Raw genomic sequence first — 22,669 nt, forward strand, 5'->3', positions numbered from 1 at the left:
TTTCCTTGGCTAGAGCATTTATTCTAAACTAGATTATTGTAATGCTTTGTACCTGGAGACTAATAAGCTTAATGTAAAAAAATTGAAAATACTTCAAAACAATGCGCTAAGAACAGCGTTCAATATCCAATATCCAAACAACGCACCATATCTCGACAGTAAGACATAACACCCATTGGCTTTCAGTCAAAAACAGAATTGCATTAAAGACGTTATCACTCACTCATAAATGGTTCTCTAACGCAGTGCCTAAATACCTTAAATGCAAATTCATACGAAACCAATCTGACCGATCCAGTAGGTCCCTACATACACATTGCCTCAAGGTCATGAGATTCAAGCTCCAGAAAGCAGGGGGTAGCAGCTTTCCTGTATTAGTTGCTAAATTATGGAACTCCTTGCCCGTTGCCCTAAGAGCAGAACCATCATACTGGTGCTTCAGGAAAAATGTGAAAACCTGGCTCTTCACACAGGAGATGCCATAATGCTGTGCTTTTCTTTGTTAACTCTGGACATGTCTGCAATGCACTTCCACCACCCTCCTTTGCACTGTTTCTGTACCTGTCTGTCATGCAACTTTGTGTAACCTTACGTAATGCGCCCAGATACCCACGGGTTAGGTGCGCTTTATAAATGAACAAATAAATAAATAGTAAAAGTATCATCCCTGCCACAAGCTCTGGGGTCACAACGTGCCAAAAAATGAAATTTGATGGCACCCGCCAACACGTCTTAACAATCTGGGGCACCTCGTCAAGCAGAACTGTGATTCCATACACAAACTTATCAGGGTCAACGGGGATGTCACAAACCAGTGTCTCCCCTCCTCTGGCGTGTATTATGACCGGTTCCATGTCATACCATCATCCGTTTTTATTTAGCTGAATTTTTTGCAGCCAATTTTTTTGCTGCAAAAACTCTTCTAATTTCTTTTTTTTAGGGGGGTTACCCCACCACACCACCCTTCCCACATATTTACTATCTAGTCCCGACACCTCCCTACACCTTATATCCCTCTACCCCCACCCTCCCCATATTTTTGGATGTTTTTTTGCGGTATGAAAAAACAGCAATGAATGGACGTTGTACCTTCATGACCAATGCCCTCATGGCACACATTCCTAGGGTGACACATATTATGCCCCTGTCAAAGAAGGAAATGGTCATTTTTAGTTTATCGATCTATCTATCTAACTATCTATCTATTATAATCTATATCGTGCCAATCACCCATAGTCCTCAAGGCGCTCACAGGACAGATACAACAGTTAACAGAAAGCAGTAATCAGAGGGAGATATCTATGTCAAGAAATTGAAGGGAGAACCTAGCACAGATCAAAACAATATGTTTTGAGTTGTTTCTTAAACTGGGCGTATGACTCAGAGTCCTTCAAAGGGGATGGAAGTTGATTCCAGAGATCCGCGGCCCAGGCATGAAAGCCTGAGCCACCTAATCTTCTTCAGCAAGATTCATGGTTGCTGCAGAAGAATATCTTTGTTAGAACGAAGAGTCTGCCGACAAAGAGTTTACTCAACAAATCGCGCCCTAACAAATTTACTGGGGAGGTTTCCGGATACAATAAAGGCTCACGCACCACCTTTATTTACTCCTACTTTGATTGCTACCTCTTCTGTGTATGGAACTGTTGATACAGCCCCAGAGAAGCCTTGCGTGTAGAGTTTCACCTGATAGTGGGAAGTTTCCATCACTGATGCATTATTTAGCGGCACCGGGGTCAACCATAATGATGAATTGCTTGTTTCCTAGCTCAGTGCCCACCAAGGGTTCCTCATCAGTGTGGGTAGTAATGGACATGATTGAGCATGCAAGAGCTTTCTGTGGGATGTGCTGGTCAGGATACATGTTGCTACCTGGGAATGTGAAAGAATTACCTCCCATGACACTGGCCCCCCTGTAGGGTGCCACAGTTCCATTTGGAACAGCATTATTAGGAGACATGTGACTGCTGTATGATTGGCTCAGATGTGCTGCTTGCATTTGGGTGTTCGACGGGGCAGGTACTTGCACCTGTGGGGCCCGCAGCAGTAACTGGGTATATGCCTGGTGTATTTCGTATGTATGGAGATGGACATAGGAGGTGGGAAGAGGTGTTGCTGTTGCTGTTAGGGTCCAGAGTGGTTTTATGGATTGTACTCCTGCTCCCGGCCTGCCTCTACATTCCCTTTCAAAATGTCCCCACTTCCTGCAGCTCTATCACTGAGCGGGTCCTGCTCCCCCTCTTGGCCCCATCCCATCAAATCCACTGCTGCCTCCTTGAGACCCCCTCATCCCTGTTGGTGACCTCCTTGATACCCCTCTGAGTACTGCGGCTGAAGTCCACTGTTCCACTGCCCCTGTCTTCCGCCTTGCTGGAGCACCGCTATTCTCACACCTGCTTGCACCACTGCCTGGTATGCATGCTCCCTCTGAGTAATGATGGTTATCACCCCTTCAACTGATATTTTCACCAACTTTTTCTGTACCAGTTTTGCTTCCTCAGCCTGTAACCTCTGTGCGGTTTCCTTATCACTTTCTTTAATCCACTTAATGTGGTGTATAATTATAGTCTGTATTTCCGCCCACCCCTTTGCCTGAATGGCCACTATTTTCTTGTGTGCCTTCTGTACCTCTTTGGGAAAACCCCTATTAATTACAAAATAGAAAAATGCAACTGATCAGCCCCATTGTTCTCCCATCTCCGCTCTCAACATCTCATGCACTTTTAAAATGTATTGAGCGGGGTCTTCATCATCCTCCATGGTGTATTGCATTATGAACTGCAAGTCCGGGGTGCCGGGGTAGGTCCGCCGCAATGCATGCCACACCGATGCTCTGATATTATTAAATGAGGTCCTGTCATGTGTATCATCATCTAGCTTAACTCCTGGATATGCCGACTTAACCCACATGTCCCCAGCCTTGTCTCCCACAATGGCTACAAGCAAACTTTTTATGTCTCCCACGGCTAAAGAGAGCCCGGTGGTCTGCTTCTCAAACAGGTATATCCATTTCACAGTCCCCACACTAAGGGGTGGGAGATCTTAAATCAAGTTGTTCTTATCTATATGAGCCCAAGGTACATACTGTACCCTCCCAGAGCCTCTATGCAATAGTGGTAATTGCGTGCCTATTCCCTTTCTCACAAGCAATTCCCTTTCTCACCTTTTTGCCGCCACTTTCCTTTTTTCTTGCTACCGCTGCTCGCCCAAACCAACTCCTCAATCGCGGGCCCTACCAGCTTTCTTCCCGTGAGGTAATTTCCGGCCTCTCCTCCTCTTCCTCAGAGTGGTCCATAGTGGCCCATTCCTCTTCCCGCAATCCTCCGTTTACATTTCGATCAGATCTCACAGTCCCATAACCTACACTTTCCGCACCCCACCCATCACTTTACCCCTTCTCAATATTTACATCCTTAATCGCAGTACTGCCCAATCTAAATAAAATATCTCCAGCTCTCAATTCATCTAGGGCGCACCCCGATGTACTCCCTTCTTCTCGGAGGGCACTCAGCCAAGCCAATTCCGCTTGCGTTGCCTGCAAAGTTTCTTCTAATTCTTTCTGAGGGTTAGTAGTTGGGGGTACTGTAGTGTTGGTATTCGTTTGATATGGGGGTGGTACTGTGGCGGGTGAAGCTACATATGTTGGATTTGTGTATCCTGTAGCGGGCAGGGCAGCAAGCAGGTACAGCCCTACTTGGCGCGGGGATGGCTGTGCTCCCTCCAGGGCAGGTAGCTTCACTATTATCTGGGCCAGGCTGCTGACACCTTGGGACTTGCACTCATCACTGTCCTCAATGTCCTCTACCGTTTTCCACAGTTCGAAAAGCTCCTTTCTCTTCTCAAGTGTTTTACCTTTATATTTAGCAGTTGGAAATATATTAATGTGTTCCAGTAACCCTCTGTTATTGGTGCCTTGCTCTGGCCATGGGCGGGACATCTCTGTTTGTGTCTCTGCCACCCACTATTTATGGTATTTTTCAATCTTGTCCCTGTACAACAATAATAAACTACACAGATACTCCAAAGGAGTCTCTACCCCCATGTCGACAATCGTTATCTGCAAAAAATCTTAAATCAAACACCAAATTTGGTTTATCATCAACGGTCCCACCAGTCCTTTGTCCCAGTTCACCCGTCGTCCCATACTCAAGCCCCTGCTGCATGCATACCCTCTCACTCCACGCACAGGCCCTCCCTTGCCCCCCACCAATAACACAATAAAATATGTAACATTAAAACAACAAGGTAAAACAATTAACTAAATAATAAACACTACTTCATCTCATTCCCCACCAGGGATATATTGGGCACAGAAATCCCAGCTCCCTAAATATACAGAGCCTCTACTTCTTTATTCTCTTATCACAATTCAATAAATGGCACCATTATCTCTCCTAGCTCGGAAAGGATGCCACACTTATCCTTATAACAATAATAAAAGGAAGAAAGAAAATGCCACATGGTCTTTGCACCCTCTCCAACCAACACACACCTATCCACCATACACTCTCCCTCCCCCTTTCTCACATGCACAAATCCGCAAAAACTGCTACCCCATTCTCCTACTCGACACTTAGCATCAGCCCTAGTTGTTGTTGCTGCAAGAGGTGTACTTACTTGTGCGTGTTCTCCCAAGATCCTCAGTCACAGGGTCCCAATAACAGCCTTCACCCTCCTAGGAGCCACGCCCAGCTCCAAAGAGCAGACAGGAATTCTGTGAAAACGGCTCCTGTACACCACTACGGGTTGTGCGCTTAGGACTGGTCAATATAGGTGGGCGCAGCTGCTCCAGAGGTGCAATCTGGATGCCTCTGTCTTTGCGCGGGTCTCTGGGATCACATCGGGGTCACCAAAAATGTAGAGAAACCCATCAACGCTCACACCATATAAAATACAACTCAATAGGGAAAAAGGCCCAGCACACCTCTTGCAAGGAGAACAAGGTTTATTGCCATAAAAAGGTAAACACGCACCAGCAAAGAACTCTGCTGCCACGGAGCACTCTGGCAAAATCAGCATAAGCAACAGGCTATAAGAACACACAGCGTCATCAGTGATGTAATTTACATGGATTACAAATCCAAATAGCTGGTTGGTGCGACCCTATACATAAGGGATGCCAGGCCATTGGTCCCAGCTTCTCCTGTCCATCTTCTTCCACGCGGGCTTCTTCTTCACACATCACTGGGCGTCAAGCTGCAGGATTGGCAATTAGACATACAAAAACATAACATTCTCACTATATTTTAGAAATCCCAGTTCGATCCCAGATGCATCAGCGCCTTTCCAAATCTTTCCACCCTGGTTTTAGGCTTTTTTCCTCTCCCGGCACCTCGCAGCACAAATCACATGACCTGATGGTGGGGCAGCCTGCCTCTGGTCTCTGATCTATCGATTGATGATCTAACAGTTTTATGGTTGGTTGTCTCGGGATGGCTGGTACCTTGGAATGCTAGGGTCTTGGAATGGGGCATCTGGGCACTATAACTAAGAATTAGGATTGGGGAAGGTCAGAGGCTTGTGCTCTCCTTCTAGTGGGATAACTCTTAGCAGGGAGCTCTCAGCCCCCACATGGCCCTGCAGGGCGTATTCTTCCAGGGATAGGAATGCTGGCAGTATGACACAATTAAAGGTTTATGAATCTCTGTGGTCCTGGTTTTCCTCACCGTTGCCCATGTTGCGACCCACTACCGCATACACACGTGTGTTTGCAAGCTCATGGCTCGGGCCTACTGTTACAGCACAGCATTAGGCCTCTATTTCAATATAGCTACTGTTTTCTAAAATGGTGTGTATAATGCAATCTATACCCAAACATCAGCTAACCTATCCATGAGGCAGTTTCTGGTGACACGCTGCTCCCACCGATAGCCTTCTCAAGAATCTGCCACATGCTTTGAGGCCTCTGCCTCAACCTGAACCACTTGGGAGCTTGGAGCGATCACCCCGAATCCCAACAGGATCTTTGGTTTAACGCTGTACGATCCTCAGGTCTTAATCCAGGGTTCCCTGATTTTTTCTCTTGTAGTTCCCTAGTTTTACTTCCCATGTATTAGATTTATCTCCAGGGAATCTTTGGTTTAATTAATTAATTTATGAGTATATTTATTGTTTGCTTGGTAGGCTCCAATACAATAAGAATATACTGTTTTAAAGCACCAGTGGGGAGGGAGGGTGGGAAATCCAATTACAGTACATTATTAAGAGCAGAGGGGGAAGAGGGAGTGGCACAAACCTACTATGCCTTGTGAGTATTTAGAACGTGCAAGTGCAGAAAGGAAAAAGAAAGACGGGGTGAGTGCTGGGGAGACCGAGCTCGAGGGTGAGCCATGGACGAAGTGCTAGGGATGTTGAGTGCTACACGGCCTGGGCAACAGGAGGTGTAAGTGCAAATCTCCAGAGCGGAGGGTGTGCAGATGCAAAGTGCTGTGGACAGACAGGAGCTGAGGTGAATTGGTATGGGAGGTCAGGGCCCCAGCCATGCATAAGGGCCAAGGACACCAATACAGCACATGTCAGATTAGCAGAGGAGAGAAGGAGGGAAGCGGGAGGAAAAGAGGAAAGTCTTAAGGAGCTTCCGGAATTTGAGATGATCTTGCTCAAGGCGCAGGGGGGAGGTTATTCCAAAGGAGGAAGCCCGCAGAGGAAAGAGAGCGACCTCCTGCCCTCTGTTTAGCGAAACACCTTACACACAAGGAGTTGGTGCCAGAGGAGCGAAGTGGTCTGGTGGTAGAATATTTAGTGAGATAAAGTTGAAGATAGTGTGGTCCTCGGGCCCAGATAGCCTTGTGGATGATGCAGAGGGGTTTGAATTTAATCCGTGCAGCAACCGGGAGCCAGTGTAGGCTTTTTAGGGCAGGAGCGATACGGTCCCTGGGCTTAAGGCCAAGGATAAGTCTCGCTGCCCTATTCTGGATAAGCTGAAGAGGGCGCAGAGTGGAAGAAGGCAGACTCAGGAGGAGGCTGTTACAGTAGTGAAGTCTAGAGAGAACCAGGGCTTGAGACACATTGAGCCTCTGAGGGAAAGTGAGAAAAGGTAGAATTCCTTTGAGAAGGAAGAGCTGATAGTTGGACTTCTTGGCAATGTCCTGAGTGTGAGGGGAGAAGGAGATGCCTCCAAGGTTTCTGGCTTCAGTTGAAGGTGAAGGGGGAGAGGCCAAGGAGGCAGGCCAGAGTGAGGGGAAGCAGGAGGGAGCAGGGGTCCCAGTGGGAAGGATCTCAGTTTTACAGGCGTACAATCTGTTAGAGCCTCAGCTATTGCTCCAGGGTTTCTTGTTGTATTTCACATCTGTTATTCTCTCAATGGGTGATTTCAGTTTCTTTTGTGATTTTTATGGATTCTATGATTTCCCTTTTGATGTTTATTGAAAGTAAGATAAAGCTTTACTCGAAGGACACCCTATTTTCCCCAGAGTAATTCTAGGTTTACCTCTAGAAGTTCCACGTTTCTTTTTGCCATAGATAGCTGCATTTTACTGAATGAATTCCAAGGATCTCTGTATTCCTAAATTTGATGCCAGGGATTTTGAGATGTCCTTAGGGCATTATAGAGGAATCTTACCTGGCTGATTGCCATGTTTCATGTTGACCAGTAATATAATCAGTGCTGAAACCAACATGGAAATGTATGGAGTATAAAAAATGTTTTGTTTTTTCCGCTGTAGGCCAATTTCATTGTCCTTGTTATTTCTGCATGGGCCAATGGGTTGTTGTCTAGTGCAATGGGGGTGAGGAGGAGGGGACGAGAAGGGGAATAAGGTTTTTTTCCGTCCAATTAGTTATAACCTAAAAATGGGATATGGTGGCAGGGGGACGCAGTATGGTCCATTTTATGTAGAAGTGGGCAAGGATGTTCTTCTGGCTTGTATGCTTTCTGATAGAGAGACAACATTGCATCAGCTTACAAATGATTTGTTCATTTTTGCATTACTAAGGTAACAAAAGATGATAACACTTTTAAATGTCCTTTTCACATTAGGGCCGCCATTACAGGGTGAGATTTTATGTCTTATTTTTCCATGGGAAGAGGAACAATGTTTTTTTAACTTTATTTGTCACTGGTATTTCTTTGAAACAGTGTTTTTTTTTTTTCCAAACAGAGTAATCATATATAACCGCTTCATACATATACTCACATTACACCTTCCCAGGGAATGCTCTAGATAATAGCAGGTGTTTATCTCTAACATTCACTGGTTTTACTCCAGAATGTCCCTCATTTCACACAAGGCAATTGTGTGTTAACAGTGAAACCTTTGAGGTGTTACTATGTTGAGCAGCGGGTTTGCCCGCCCCACTTTCAATCAAATTAGTTTGTAGATCATCTTTTAAAAAACTGTGCTTAAAAGCTGATTTTCTGAACTCCTGCATGAGAAGCTCTTAGGTCATTGTCCTTCTCTTGCGGGGCAATATAGCAAGGCGCTGGCCTCTAGTCGGCTATTCCTTCATCTCGCAAGTTAAACATTTCAGACCTTATAAACCTGTGAGGCCTCTGAATAGCTAGACTCCCCCTCGCCATCCTGGCCTCTGCAGGGGCACAGGGTATGAGTTGAGCACACAGGGGGTCATTTTAAGTGGATTGGTTATCGGCCCTCTCTGCAATTTTGATTGCTTTTGGTTAGGGTGTACTTAAAGCATGGGAATCCAGCCGGCCCCCAATTTATGTGCCTTTTGCAACCCCTAACCATAATGAATTGCTAGTGCCGCACGCCGTGCACCCGCAAGGTGAGCTGCATTTACATGAAACTGCGCGTATTCCGCCTGCTTTTGTCTGGTGTAAGGAATCAGGCAGAATGCACAATGATTCGCGGATCGCCCCCCAACACTGAAAATCCTATACAGGCATAGATGAAGGGGTACTTGCAGCACAGAGCCGGTGGAAGAGGTACGAGTGGGTTTTCCGCTCCGTTTCGCAGCTGCGTGCTGCAGATGCACCTGTTAAGTGCTGATGAGGAGTATGCTCGTCCTATTTGCATAGGCATGCATTATAGCCCAAATGCCCCCATCCCCATAGAAGCCAAAGTGGGATTTCTGGCATCAGAAGGTGTGATCTGTGTGGCACGAACACAAATCAGCCTTGAGATGATGAAAGGCGTGGTAATGAAGATGGGGTCTTTAGAAGCCTGCTGGGGGAGTGGGGCAAACTGTTGGCAGAATGGAATATTGCCTCGCAGAACCTCGATGCCAGGGGATGCATCTTCTGAAGGAAAGCACCTTGAGCTCCAAGGGGATTCCATACATTTGCGATTTCGCTCACCTTCTGCCTACAAAAAGCCCAAGCCGCACTGAGGAAACTCACTGGCCCAAGCCGCACTGAGGAAACTCACTGGCCCAAGCCGCATTGATGAAACTCACTGGCAAACAAAGTAAATTAGAACTCATGGTGTCTGTGTTGAAAGGAAATCATTGGCTCGGGGATGAGCTAGAATTAAACTCAAAGGTCTGTCTCACTCATAAAATGTCTAGGTTGGAACGCTGCTATTTCCCCCCCCCCCTATAGAGCTATCGGACCCCTTTGCTCATCTGCCTTCCTGAAACTGGCCCTGCCTTAATCCACACATGCAAGAAGAGGGACCCCTCTCTTGGTGGCCCTACTCTCCCCTGCACATCAAAACCATCATCTCCAAAAATGCTCTACCAGCACTCTCGCCTCCCCCATAATCTACACATAAGTCACCATGTTAGTTTGCAGACTATTCCCGACTCGCAATGCAGAGAAGGCGCCTAGCGGCGCAGGCGTTTGTAGTGGGCACTACACCAAAGATGTTGATGGAATCATTTTTAGTTTCGTCACCTTGCACCACATCGTTAACTCTGCACACATGCGCAGTGGTATCTGGTCATTGCATCTAATGCCACTCCATCAAATGTTTTCCATCTACTAAAATGTGCATCGAATGCATGTTTTTGGGGATAAAGGGTTACATTTTTTTCAGGAGGATTTTAAAGGGTTAAAAACAGGCCAAACCCCCACCCTCAAAAAAAGAAAAAAAATGCATTCGATGTTAATTATTTCAATGGAAAAAATGTGATACATATGCATTTAGATGCAAGGAATTCGATGCAATGACCATAAACCATTCGCAGTATATTCTTTGCAAAATATCATTTAATGGTTGTACTTGGCATGAACAACACAGCCGAGAGAGCTCTGCCAGGCAGGTGTCAAGCGGTGACTAAGGGTCTCATTACACGGTAGGCGGAGGACCAAGGTGCTATTAGCACCTTGGTCCATGCCGGTAAAATACCGGCACCGCCTTGGTGGAAAGGGGAATTACCGCCCTATTCCAAGGTTGGCGGGGCGGTAATTCCCCCTTCCTCCATTGCCCTTCCCCATTCCCATTTTTGCCCCATAGGGCTCTATGGGAATGGGGAAGGCGCTAATTACGGTGCCGCAAATTGCGGTACCGTAATTAGCACCCTGGTCCCTTTGCAGGTTGGTTTTTAACGCCTGCTAAACAGCAGGCGTTAAAGTACCTACCCGCAAAGGGACCTCGTAGTAAGGTGGTAAGGGTTAACGGTCACCGGTACCATTACCGGTGACCGTTAACCCTTACCGCCTTCCGTGTAATGAGGCCCTAAGAGTCTTATTGCTTCTGGAATGGTGCAGTCAACCTTTTGTAATGCTGTTCACACCCCCTCCCAAGCCAACGGAATATAAAAATGTTATTGATTTATGTTCTGTAAACATGTACTCAATCTTATATTTTCTCTCTCTGTTTTCTATGTCAATTCCAGTTTCACGTGGATGGACTGCCGTCTGGAGCGGAACCTCATCACCCTCCTCACTGGAGAAATTACAGACTCCTTTGACAAGGAGTTCCGGACACTCTTTGCAGCCTCCAAACCAATCCATCGCTCTGAACTACTCAAAGATGCTAATGCGGATGTGAGGTGGAAGCCCCCACCCGTCCTCCGTTTGGAGGTTCCTGTAACGGATGAGGAGCCCACTGAGCCACTCGCCAAAGCTGCTGTGCCGAATACCCTTCCAACTTTGCCGTTGGCTCCAGAAGTGTATGCCAATGGTTACTCTTCTCCTTTGAGATTTGACACAGCAGGGACGGTACAGCCAACGGACCCCACCTTGAAACCCTTTGCCAACTTGAAAGAAGGTACCCCTCACTCAAAAGGTATGCACAAGATAGCTGAACGCCGCACTGTGGAACCCCAAATGGACAATGGCCTTGGCAAACGTGATGGTGTATCGCGATTGCCGAGCACTCACCAAGACACCTCATTGACGCCCAAGGACGTAGTGAATGTTCCTGACCATTCCATCCGTTACCGGCTAGCAGCCTGTCGGAACTTTGAAGGACCAACAGAAAGGCTGCGGGCAGGGCAGGACCCACAGAGCGCCTTGAGTGATATCTTAAAGCAGGTGCAGAGGAACAGGCTTTCGGTGGCAAAGACAGTGGGCACGCGGCCCAGCAAGTCTCTCTGGGATCTCAGTCGTCTTTCTCAGATGTCGGGTTCCAGTGTTGGATCTGGAGCAGGTCAAGCGCCGCTGGACCTGGGAGAGGAAGCCAGGGTGAGTATACAGTGCCTAATTTCTTAATGGGAGAAAGACTAACAATTTAGAAGTTGAATATTAGGCACAGAGACTCCAGGACCCAGAGAAAGGACAAGGTCTCACAACACTGGGGAATGAAGCCTTGGTTTACCAAAAGTCTGTGGCGGTTAAGGGCTGGGGAAAGTGTGGTATGGAAAAAATCATTTACGGAGTTCCCCTACTTTTCATAGGACAGGCACGGAGCCAGTTGGATCCCGGCTGTGGGAAAGTGAGGCACTGGCAGCACTGGGTACCGAAGCCCTATGTTTGGACAGGGACAGTGCAGACAAGAGCACAAGACAGCCTCTTTAACGTCTTCACTGTAACCTCTCCGTCTGTCATCTTCGTCACCTTCTTCACTAAAGAGGTCACCTGACCAGCGATCGGAACTTTTTCTCTAACTCTTTGTTCCCTTACCTGGTCCCTGCGCTTAGTGCACACTCCCCTTGTCTATAATGGAAAGGGCCAGACTAGGGGGCGTCTTTGACTACACAAGCAAACCATAAGTGTGGGTATTATTGGGCTATGGGTGGGACGCTAGTACTGCAACGATGACCACCAGACTCGGGTGTCATGAAGATTAGCATACGTAATCGGAACAATGACCCTGCACTTCTACCATCTGTAAATAGAAAGACAATCCCAGGCTTGCTAATCGGCCCCTCTCAATAGATTCGGTGTCGCACTGTACATAAACCGGAAGCCTGGGGGTGAGGGAAGCGCGGAACATGTTCCAGTGGTGACCGAGCCGAGCTGTGAATTCCTGCGCTCTGAGTCGCACAGGCCACGCTATTGACAAGGCTCAAATGTCTGAGGTTTGTGGGGCAGCCTTTTGTACAGTGTGGGCCTCCACCCTTGTCCAATATGCCCTCCGCCTTCCTTCAATATTTACGCACCAGGGCCCGGGCATGTTCACTTCCGGCTGTTGCTGGGCTAAGCCGGCACAGGACGGGTGTGTGTGTGTGTGTGTGTGTGTGTGTGTGTGTGTGTGTGTCTCTCAGCACACACTATAAATATAGTGAACACAAGTTGTTAAAGGTAGGTTATAATTTCAGCGCAAAACAACGAAAACATAAATTTGCCCATAATTTGATATGGGTATTTAAACGCGCTCACAATGGACCCAACCGTATAAAGGCGCAGTTGGTATTGAAAAAAGATAACGACTCAAATAGTGCATCCAGAAGCGAGGGAGAACCCCTCCACTAAAACCCATCTACTATCTAAACAGAAAGGTCTTAAGGGCCTTGCAAATCTGAAAGAGCATATCACAAGCCCTGCTCTCCTACAGCAAACATAACCTGGGCACTGCCATTGGAACTCCCATGACATCTCTTCTCCTAATTGGTGTGGGGATTCAGGGCTTGAAATTAATCTTCAGATTTGATATGGGGTTTGTATGGATTTGATCCGCAAATCAGTTTTAATTTAGGGGCCCTAAGCTTTTTTGGGGCGCTTTTATTTTTCCTTGCCTCGTTTGTTGTCTCCTCTGCGAACTTTGGGCACCGACCTGTCGTTTGTGTTCGTGCATGTGGCATCATGGGCGAGTGCATGGTGGTGGTTGACTTATGCTCGCTTTACGGTGGTGCTGGTCGAGCTAAGGTTGCTATAGGAACCATAATTGGTGAATTGGTGAGGTTTTGTTTAGCGCTCCAACCATATGTTCTCTAACATATTCATTTCACAGAATTTCAAATTATATTTTAGGTGAACTTTATCAATTCCCAAATGTGTTCATTTAATTTCAAAGGGTTTTATTTAAGATAATCGTAACCATAACTTCCCTCTAAGCTAGGTTTTTCACTGTATTGTGACTTTGTTCAATTGTATTTATGATAAGGCATTCCATACTTGCGGCCCGATTCCCAGTTCGTTTTCCAATGGGATTGAGCCATTATAAAACACTTCTGTGAATCAGGCCAGTATACTGCTTACTCTGCATGGCTTATGTCCATACCCAGTGGCCTCTTTGCCCAAGGTGGGGACTCCAGCCTTCCACAAGCACCCAGGAGCCACCTAATTGCCTACAGCCATGCCCAGTTGGCACATTCCCAGGGCTTGGCTGTTAGCAATATACCAGACACCCCAGAACGAATTGATGTGCCAATATACCAGGCGCAGTGGGCTATGCTCTGGCACCCCCACAGCTCCTGGTCCGTAGCCATGACCTGGGGACCAAGCCCTGGTCACCCCTAGCCTCCCAGAGTGGTCACTGGCTCCCTTGAAGAGGCCGCTGGCCACTGTATGTGGCCAACACAGGTATCCACAGGGCAGAGGAGGTGGATTTTAATAATGCCCCATCTGAAGGCTCCCGAAAGAGGCCAGTGACCACCAGTCCACCATCAAAATGTCAACTGGCAATAGCCTGCAGCCAAGGGTGGACAGGGAGCCAAAAGAGGCCCTGGAAATAATGTTCAAAGTTGGCCCGTATTACACATTTTCAGCAAACCCAACCCTTTTCCTGTGGGAAAATTTGGAAATACCACAGAAAAGAGGCCCGCGGTGCAGAGGCCTACCGAGAAATCTCCAGAGTTCTTGATAGGCCAGTCCACCACCGCCTGCAGCCAAATTGACCCTAATGGTGGACAAGCACCTCATACTCTTCACTCCGCTAGCCAGTGTTAGTTGGTCCAAGAACCCGCTGTGTGTTGCAGGGAGACAGGCAGGCACTTTCCTGTTCCGGGTCTTCGTCTGTGGAACTCACTTCCAAATCATCTACGCCCATCGATGCTCCTTTTACTTTTCAAAAAGCTCTAAAGACCTACCGCCTCAATTGATGTTACCCATTTCTTTTCTTCAACTATTCCTATACAGTTCATGGCTTATCACTGAACATCTGCGCCCAGATGCAGTTAATTCTGCCCAATTCCGCGCCCTGCAAATACAAATACGGGCAGGTCCGCAGGCCACCACTCTAGACTGCAGGTCCCATAGCGGGTCCAAGGTCTTTATGTTGTCCGTGCATCTAGTGGTGGTCCATGGGCCGCTGCTGTGAAAAGCAGGTTTTTTTGGGGGGTGGCGTATTGCACCTCTCTGGATTCCCATCACTGTCAGTAGGGTTGGGGTGGCCCAAGAGGGCTACAATATTCCCCTCATTCAGACAATAGTGTAGTGCAGGCTCTGGAAACTGCACCAAAAGTCCCCAGGCCACAATAGTGTCCTCTACAAAAAAAAATGTCCCCACTGGCCATTAGCCACATGGGGCTACCTTTCAGAGATTAATTCTGGTTCCCCCTTTCTCGGGCGTCGTTCCTTGGTCCTACGTCCCCCGGAAAAGGAACTATGTACCCAGATCCAAGAAGTCAAAGGGGTGGCTAAACAGTGGGAGTGCAGACCCAGATACCAGCAATCCATTTTTGGCCATATTTAAATTAAAAAAACATTTGAAGAAGTTGCACCAAGTTTGCGAAAGCATGCCTTTGGGACCAGACTCCTCCTCTTTGCAAAGAGTGCCGAGTGGTTGGGCTGTATCCTGGGAGGATAGCTCAGCGGCAATGTGCTCGCCTTGGAAGCAAGATGACACGAAGCAACACAGGTTCGAGCCCCGGGTCCACGCTTAGAAACCTCTGGGTATTTAAGCGCGTTATAAATACGCAACTAAGACAAAAAAAGACAAAAAAAACAATGACGCATCTCTCAAACAAAAAATTCCTGTAACAGCGCCTCGATCCCCGAGGGCTGTGTGAGTGCTTTACAAATGCAAAAAAATAAATAAATAGTAGGCTAGGGCAGTCTATGGGAAAGGGCGCGTTTTGGAAGCTCTGCATAACTTTGACCAAACTGTCAACCAACCAAAAAGTCCAGAGGAGTCTATGTTTGGGAGGTTTTGTGAGGATTCACTACACAGCACCAAAGTCCTACGCCACCCAAACAGTGTTCTTCATACGCGTATGCCAGTGTAACCATAACTCTAGAATCACTGGTGTTTGGTCAGGCTGGGCTTTATGAAAAGACAGAACCTATAAAGACACGTTGTGCTTTATGAAAAGGCAGTATAAAAGGGAATTAAAGGTATGTCCAGGATCAAAAAATGTGTCAAGTATGAAGGTTAGGATTGAAACCTACAACTCCTGGTTCGACAACCGAGATCGTAGCCACGAGAAAACATCTACCCACGGCGTAGAAGCAGGTATGCATAGGTGGGGGCGGAGGATCATGGAACCTTTCCAGATGCTTTAAAACTCCCTTGCTTTGCTCCATCCCCAGGCATGAAGTTTTACTCTCCATTTTGTCTTTTGTCGAGCATCATTTACGGCTTTAAGGCAATAACAATACTGCACTAAACTTCAAGACTTAAGTATACACGGGTGTCCTGTATGTTTACAAAGTAACCCTTAAAATGCTTAACAAACTTTTGTTGTTAATAGAAAAAAAAACGGTGCCACTTACAAGCACATGGATAATTGACAATGCAATCAGTTAAAATGAACCCAGGTACAGCAATCCGAAACAGGTGGGGGTGATAAATTGTAAAATGCAAACGCCCCACAGAGACAAGCTAAACCCCATGTCAAAGGGGTTAGGATAACTTTGATTTTCTATAACGCCTTGGGTTGAGGAGTGCGCAACCAGTCCAAAATGGAAGTGCTAGAATCAGTACCATTTTTACCGAACTGGCATATATCTGAGTTAGGGGGTAAATTCGAGGAATTACCTCCCGAACAATGGAAGATTTACCACCAGGGGCAATTCCTCTACACCCAAGGGGAGAAACACTGGACCCCAGAATGGTGAGATAATGCAGCCCAAACGACCCCCCATAATTTGGCGCTTTACCAAAACGGTGGACGGTATCGTATTGGTGCCGGAGTTTGGCGGGATTATCCCAGCTAATTCCGCCGAATTCGGAGTGAGGGCCATCGCCAGAGCCATTTGTGACGAAGTATGTGAACAATCATGACGGCTCCCTCACGGTCACGGAGACGAGGCTGATTTGCATGCGCCCCAGTCAGCAGTGCTTCTTTCCCGTCTTAAAATACTTTAGAACCTGTTTTCAGCACGAAATATGAGCCTGCTCTTGAAGTGTGAGAATGCCTTCTTCCTTTCTCTGCTTCAAAAATAACCTGAATGGCTTCAGACAGGAATGTCAGCCATGAAGGTGGACGCTTTCCTTTCTTTGCGCGCCAACTTTTCCCTTGACGCACTTCCAGGAAGGCCTATGCTGCCCCCTGCTGGCCACTGTTTTGAACAGCATATTATCGATCACCTGCAGCAAATAATTTCCATGAAACGCACCAGCAGGGCAAGTGCCCATCCGACGTCTCCTCAGAATAGGAGAACATGCCGAGGTTGTGGTTTTGAAACAAATGTGCATTTTGGTTTCAGATATTCCAAGCAAAAGTTTAGAATATTATCATAATATAAGTGAAGTGTGTTGTTACATCTCTCAAAACTGTTCAGCAAAGTCATCTCCCCATTGGCTTCACTGAATGACTATCGCAGTTATTCAGGGGGTAGACGCTGGTCTAGACGCAAAGCTAAATCAATCATTGCCGTACAAGTAGCAGGTTGTGGTTCCACTTGCGCTATCGCATCCTTCAGCTCCTCCCGAAGACCCCGATAGAATAACACCGTTTGCTTGTGTCACAGCCACTCTCTCTATCACCAAGCGATTAAACTGGGTGACATAAGTAACCAAATGTTGAGTTCCCATAATTCCAGAAGCTCCTTATCCTGTGCCAATGACACTTCCCGTCAATCAAATAACTTCTAAAATTCTGTCAGAAAAGAATCCCAATCATACAACATAAGATCATCTTTTTATACGTTGCAACCCCGGTCAAAAAGGAAATAACAAAGGCGGTATATGCCTGCATACTGTCAAAAGCTGTAGATTTACATAAAAAATGCAACCTGCATTGCATCAAAAATGTCATGTACCGTGGTTTCTTGTCTAGCATGAGCTAATTCAGACTGAATTTCTTGTAAGGCCATCAAGGCCTCAGCTAAAGTGGGAGTGGTCGTGTCTGTTTGGCTTGGGTGGCAAATTAACCCCTGATGTGGGGGTGGATTATTTTGTCAAAGGCGAGAGGGAAGGGTACCAACACCCACTGCCGAAACCACAGAAGCCGAATGAACTCAACCCTCCCACTGTGGTTGGCACGGGTTCCTGATGGTAGAATGTACAGGTGACCATGTGGCAGCCAATGGGGGAGGAGGGATTAGGGAGAGTTTGTGGATGGCAAGGGGGGATGGCAAGGGGGAGTTAGGAACACCAGAAAGCAGGTTAGACAACCAGATTGGATAGGTGAGGGAGTTTAGGAAAAGAACATATTTTGATACACATAAAACATAGTAACTCATCCAGAAATACCTATCCTACACACCTACACCGTCTGCTAGTGCCTCTTCCGTCCCAGCCTCCATTCCTGAAGATTTAATTTGTATAATCCGTTGTGCTCCAGAATTCTTCAATTCTTCACTTGTCCTATAAAGATCCTTTTGAATTAAATGAAAATATTTGAGTCTATTTAATTGATTTAATGTAAGGAAGGGTATATAGCTCTTTCATCCAAGGTGCTTCACTTCAGAGAAAAAGAGCACAATAATATGAAAACAGAGTATAAATGCCCAAACAAGTACATGGTGAACAATTGATCAAAGACAAATCCATTTCTGTTTCAATATGAGAAACCAGTACGCAGCGTATAATCCTTAAGAGGTTTTTAAATAGATCTCAAGAAGACTTAAGTTGAATGTGCAGTGAAGCAAATAATTCCACAATTTAGTTGTTTACAATTGAAAGGAATGGAAAGAAAACATGTGGTGCCACAAGAAAGCTGAACAGAAAGTAAAAAATACAGATGCTGAAGGTAAAGATCAAGGAGGATGTTATATAGAAATTAGATCCATAAGATAAAGAAGAGAAATCCAGGGGTTCACTTATAAATAATACAGCAGATGAAAGTCAAAACACAGTACAACAGGAAGCCAGTGCACATGCACCATGTAAGAAAATAAGTGAGCATTAAAGTTCAATTGAAAAATAATCCTAACAGTACATAAAATAATACATTTTAGAGGGAACAAAGTATATTTGAGTAACATGTGATGTGGCAGAATTATTAAACTGCATTATGCCAAAGCAATCACAAACATACATTTAGGTCTTAGATCCTCCATCTTGGCCTAGCCTAAGGCCTCCTGCCGCACCCAACTCCTCTGGCATGCCCAGACCCCGCCTTGGGCAGAATAAGGTGAGGTCCAGTAACAGCTAAAGGAACACATCAGACTCTTTCTTCCATTTGTTCTCTACAAGCTTTGCATTGTCACCATATATGGGATATAACAGTTGTTTTTGGCAATGCTACTTACCCATATTACAACACAATGTACCACGTTCATGTAACCGCAAGGTTTCATCAGAAATCAGCTCCTTACAATTAGTGCAAAATGTATAAAACGTGATGGAAAGTACAACCTACCATTATGAAAATGCTAGAACATATTAGTGATATGCTTATGACATGCCTATATAAGATACACTATGGGGCCAACCCTCCGAGCTCCGTTTCACAACTGCTGTCACTTGTCATCCTGTGCTTCCCTGACTATCAGCTGATAATTCAGTATATGCTGTTTATTTTCTATCTAATAAGAAGATTGTTGTACTCATCAGCCTGGTGTCTGAACTGTTATTGCTGTGCAGGTGTAAAGAACCAACCCTTGGGGGGGGGGGTCAATTTTTTAAATACATCATCTAGTATTTAAAGAACAACAATAATTTAAATGAGAAAGAACTAAGGTTAGTAATAATTTTGTTCCGGAAAAAGTAAGTCAATGGCAGAGCCTTTTAATTAAGCAATAAGTGCCAATCCGGGGGTGGGGGGGCGGGGTGAGGGCATTACCGTGTCACGTAAAGCCCCGGTTCCCATAGTTACAGGCCCAAGCAAAGTGAGGGCTGTAACAAAGGCCCTGTGGCATTACCAGATGCAGTAATTCCCCCCTGCCAAGGGGCTTATTGCTATTAGTGCCCCAGCCCAACAAGCAACTTTCTTCAGTTCGGACTGGATGCATCGGGGACAGAAGTGTACCTGGCGCGTCTGCTCCCAAAAAGTGAACAAAAAGGAGAAGGTATTAGGCGTGCAAGTAGTCACTGTATGTTGCTGGCAGCAGTGTCTCAGAGTCCCCATGGTAGTTGCTTGCAGTACTTTGATGTGAAAGACGATGATTGGGAGAGCCCCACAAGCTGTTCAAAGGACTGGCATTATAACAGGATTCATTGCACTCGGTGCGCAGCACCGTCCGAAAACCCTCACAGGGAATAAAACCCGACCAGGAATGATGGAGCAGATAGTCTAGCCAGTATAGTCTTTGGAAGGCGTAATTGTCCACTGTATCAATTTGAAAGGCGGAGGGTTCTTCCAGTGGCCAGGTGGGTTCCAGTAGGGAATTCCAGAACCCAATGAAGGAAGTATTTCGGCGGCAGGAAGGCAAGTTCTCTAAATAGTTCTTCCAATGATTGGTTTAGTCTCTCCGTCTGTCCATTAGATTTTGTAGGAAATCTTGAAGTGATATATATTGTATTCCCAAAGCCTTGCAAAGATATTTCCAAAAGTCAGAGGTGTATCGAGATCCCGAGTCAGACAAAATAGTTTTAGGAAGATCGTGCATTCTAAAAATGGTTTGAAGAAAACAGGATACCATTTGTGCTGCAGTTGGTATCTTTCCCATGGAATGAGATGTGTGTGTTTTGTCAGGGAATCGATAGTAACCATCATGGTAGTGTTTTGAGAAGAAGGGAGAAGCTCCACAGTTAAATCACCGGAAATGTTTTCAAGGGCAAGGGGGTTGAACTAATTTACTCAATGCAGCCTTGTAAGGTGTTTTTGTTTGTAGACAAACCATAGATGAAGATAAATACTCTTTGGCGTCAGTAGACCATTTGGGCCACCAAAAATGCCATTTGCCCAGGTTCAGAGTGGTATGAATGACTCTATGTCCTGCGGTCGTATGGACATGACAGAGTCTTAGTATCTCTTGTTGTAACTGAGGAGTTGAAATATACATTTGCTGTCCATGAAAGAAGAGACCATCTTCTTCTTGTAATTTGTATGTTGCTATCTCTTGCCGTGTTGGTTCAGTCAAATTGTGACAATGGTTTTTGATGGATTGTAGGTGATCAGTTACAAAGAAAAGAAAGCACCTTTGTGGAAACATTTTCTCTGGAATAAACTGTCATTTGTCACCTGCAGCATATCGAGACAATGAATCAGCCATTTGGTTAGCGGATACAGGAATATATGTAAGGTTCATGCCATTGAAGAAAAAAATGGGCACATCCAGCCTGTCGACTGTTTTGGCATTCAAAGTTCTGAAATACCTTAAGGTTACGATGATCAGTTGGTATGGTGATGGGATGTTGAGATCCTAACAGTAAATGTCTCCATTCTTGACAGGCTGCCCGAATGGCCAAATGTTTTCTCCAAAAGGGTATAGTTACACTCAGAAGAGGACAATGTCTTGGACATGTGGGCTATCGGATGGTCAAATCTTGTAGATGAAATAGCTTTAAGGACAGCTCCTATAGAAAAATGAGAGGTGCCTGTCTCTAATATGAAAGGCTTCTTCTGGTCAGGAAGCTTTAGAATGGGTGCAGAGAAAAAACACTTTTAAGTAGTTCAAAACTGTGTTGTGTGTCTTCTGTCCAATGGAATCTTTGACCTTTTTTGAGCATGGCTTCAAAAGGTTTGATTTTGTAGGAGAAGTTTGGAAATAATTTCCTGTAGAAATAAGCAAAACCCACAAATCGTTGGATGTGTTTCATGTTTTGTGGTGTCTTCCAATTTAGAACCATCTTAACTTTAGCAGGCTCCATGGCTGCTAGATCAGCAGATAGGATGAATCCCAAGTACGTAATTGAAGTTTGATGAAATTAACACTGTTTCGATTTTGGCAAATCAGGTGGTTTTGTCTTAGATGTTGTAACACTTCGTTTACATCATGCTGGCGTTCTTCTAAAATCTTAGAAAAGACTAGGATGTCATCTTAGTACACTACCAAGGAGTGTAACAACAGATCTTAAAAAAGACATGGTCAACGAACCTCTGAAAAATGGATGGGGCGTCTGCCAAGCTAAACATTATTACACGATACTCGCAATGACCGAATGGTGTATGAAACACTGTCTTCCATTCATTGACTTTACGGGTTCCCACCAAGTGGTAGAGTCCTCTAAGATCCAACTTGGTAAAAATAGTGGTGCCTTTCATGGCCTCTAAGATGTCTTGTATAAGTGGTAGAGGTTAACGATCTTTAATGGTGATTTTATTCAGTCCTTCTTAGGGATGAAGATAAAGGATGCGCCTGCCGGAGATTTCGACTCAGTTATAAGACCATGATGTAGATTGGTCTGTAGATATGTATGCAATTCGTCCTTTTCAGGCTCCAATAACCTATACATACAACCAAAAGGTACTTGTCTATTAGGCAACAAATCAATGGCACAGTAATTGCCTCTGTGAGGTGGTAACTCCTTACATTGTTCGTTTGAGAATACGTCTAGGAATGAATGACACCATTCCGGAAGAAGATGTAGCGTAATGATGGTGGTGTTAGTTGTTCCGGTTTGATGTCTTTCTATTTGCGCATACAATCCCACTGCTCCTTGTTGACGGCAGGAAGACAGACAATGTTCTAATTCCAAGAAAAGAGTACCAGCAGTCCAATTGATGTAGGTGTTATGCTTTCATAGCCAGGGCCATCCCAATGTCAAGGGGTAGTGGGCTGCTTTTATTAAATCAAATGTTACCTTCTCTAAATGAGAGGAAATGGACATCGTGAGAGGGGCAGTTTGTTCTTTAATAGACCCAGATTTCAGAGGAGTACCATCAACTCCTTCCACAGGTACTTGTATAGACTTCGTGATTCTGGGTATGTTGTTTTGTTCCATCCACTCAGCATCCATAAAGAGCCCGGCGGCTCCAGAGTCTATGGGAATTGGGATCTTTGTTAAGGTTGTGTCAGAAAAACGTAGAGACACCTGAAGAACTATCATGACAAGAGGATAGTGGATACACCCCAGGAAACTCTTCTGCACAGACCCATCCGTAGCTACCTTCATGGATGAGTAGTGGTGTTTCCCAAACGTCTTGGTGGGGTAAGCAGCAGTCATTTAAAACA

The 22,669-nt window shown here is 45.6% G+C and overlaps 1 protein-coding gene across 2 annotated transcripts in view; it reads left to right on the forward strand.

Moving 5' to 3' along the window:
- FAM83E (family with sequence similarity 83 member E) overlaps positions 1-22,669 on the forward strand; it is a 552,552-nt gene that overhangs the window by 476,103 nt on the left and 53,780 nt on the right. For both annotated transcript variants that reach the window (XM_069637444.1, XM_069637436.1), the window contains exon 5: positions 10,738-11,527. In XM_069637444.1, coding sequence (XP_069493545.1) covers positions 10,738-11,527 — 790 coding nt within the window. The remainder of the gene's footprint in view (positions 1-10,737; positions 11,528-22,669) is intronic.

This window comes from Ambystoma mexicanum, chromosome 1q (assembly GCF_040938575.1).
Source record: "Ambystoma mexicanum isolate Mex_15411 chromosome 1q, UKY_AmexF1_1, whole genome shotgun sequence".
Lineage (NCBI taxonomy): Eukaryota > Metazoa > Chordata > Amphibia > Caudata > Ambystomatidae > Ambystoma > Ambystoma mexicanum.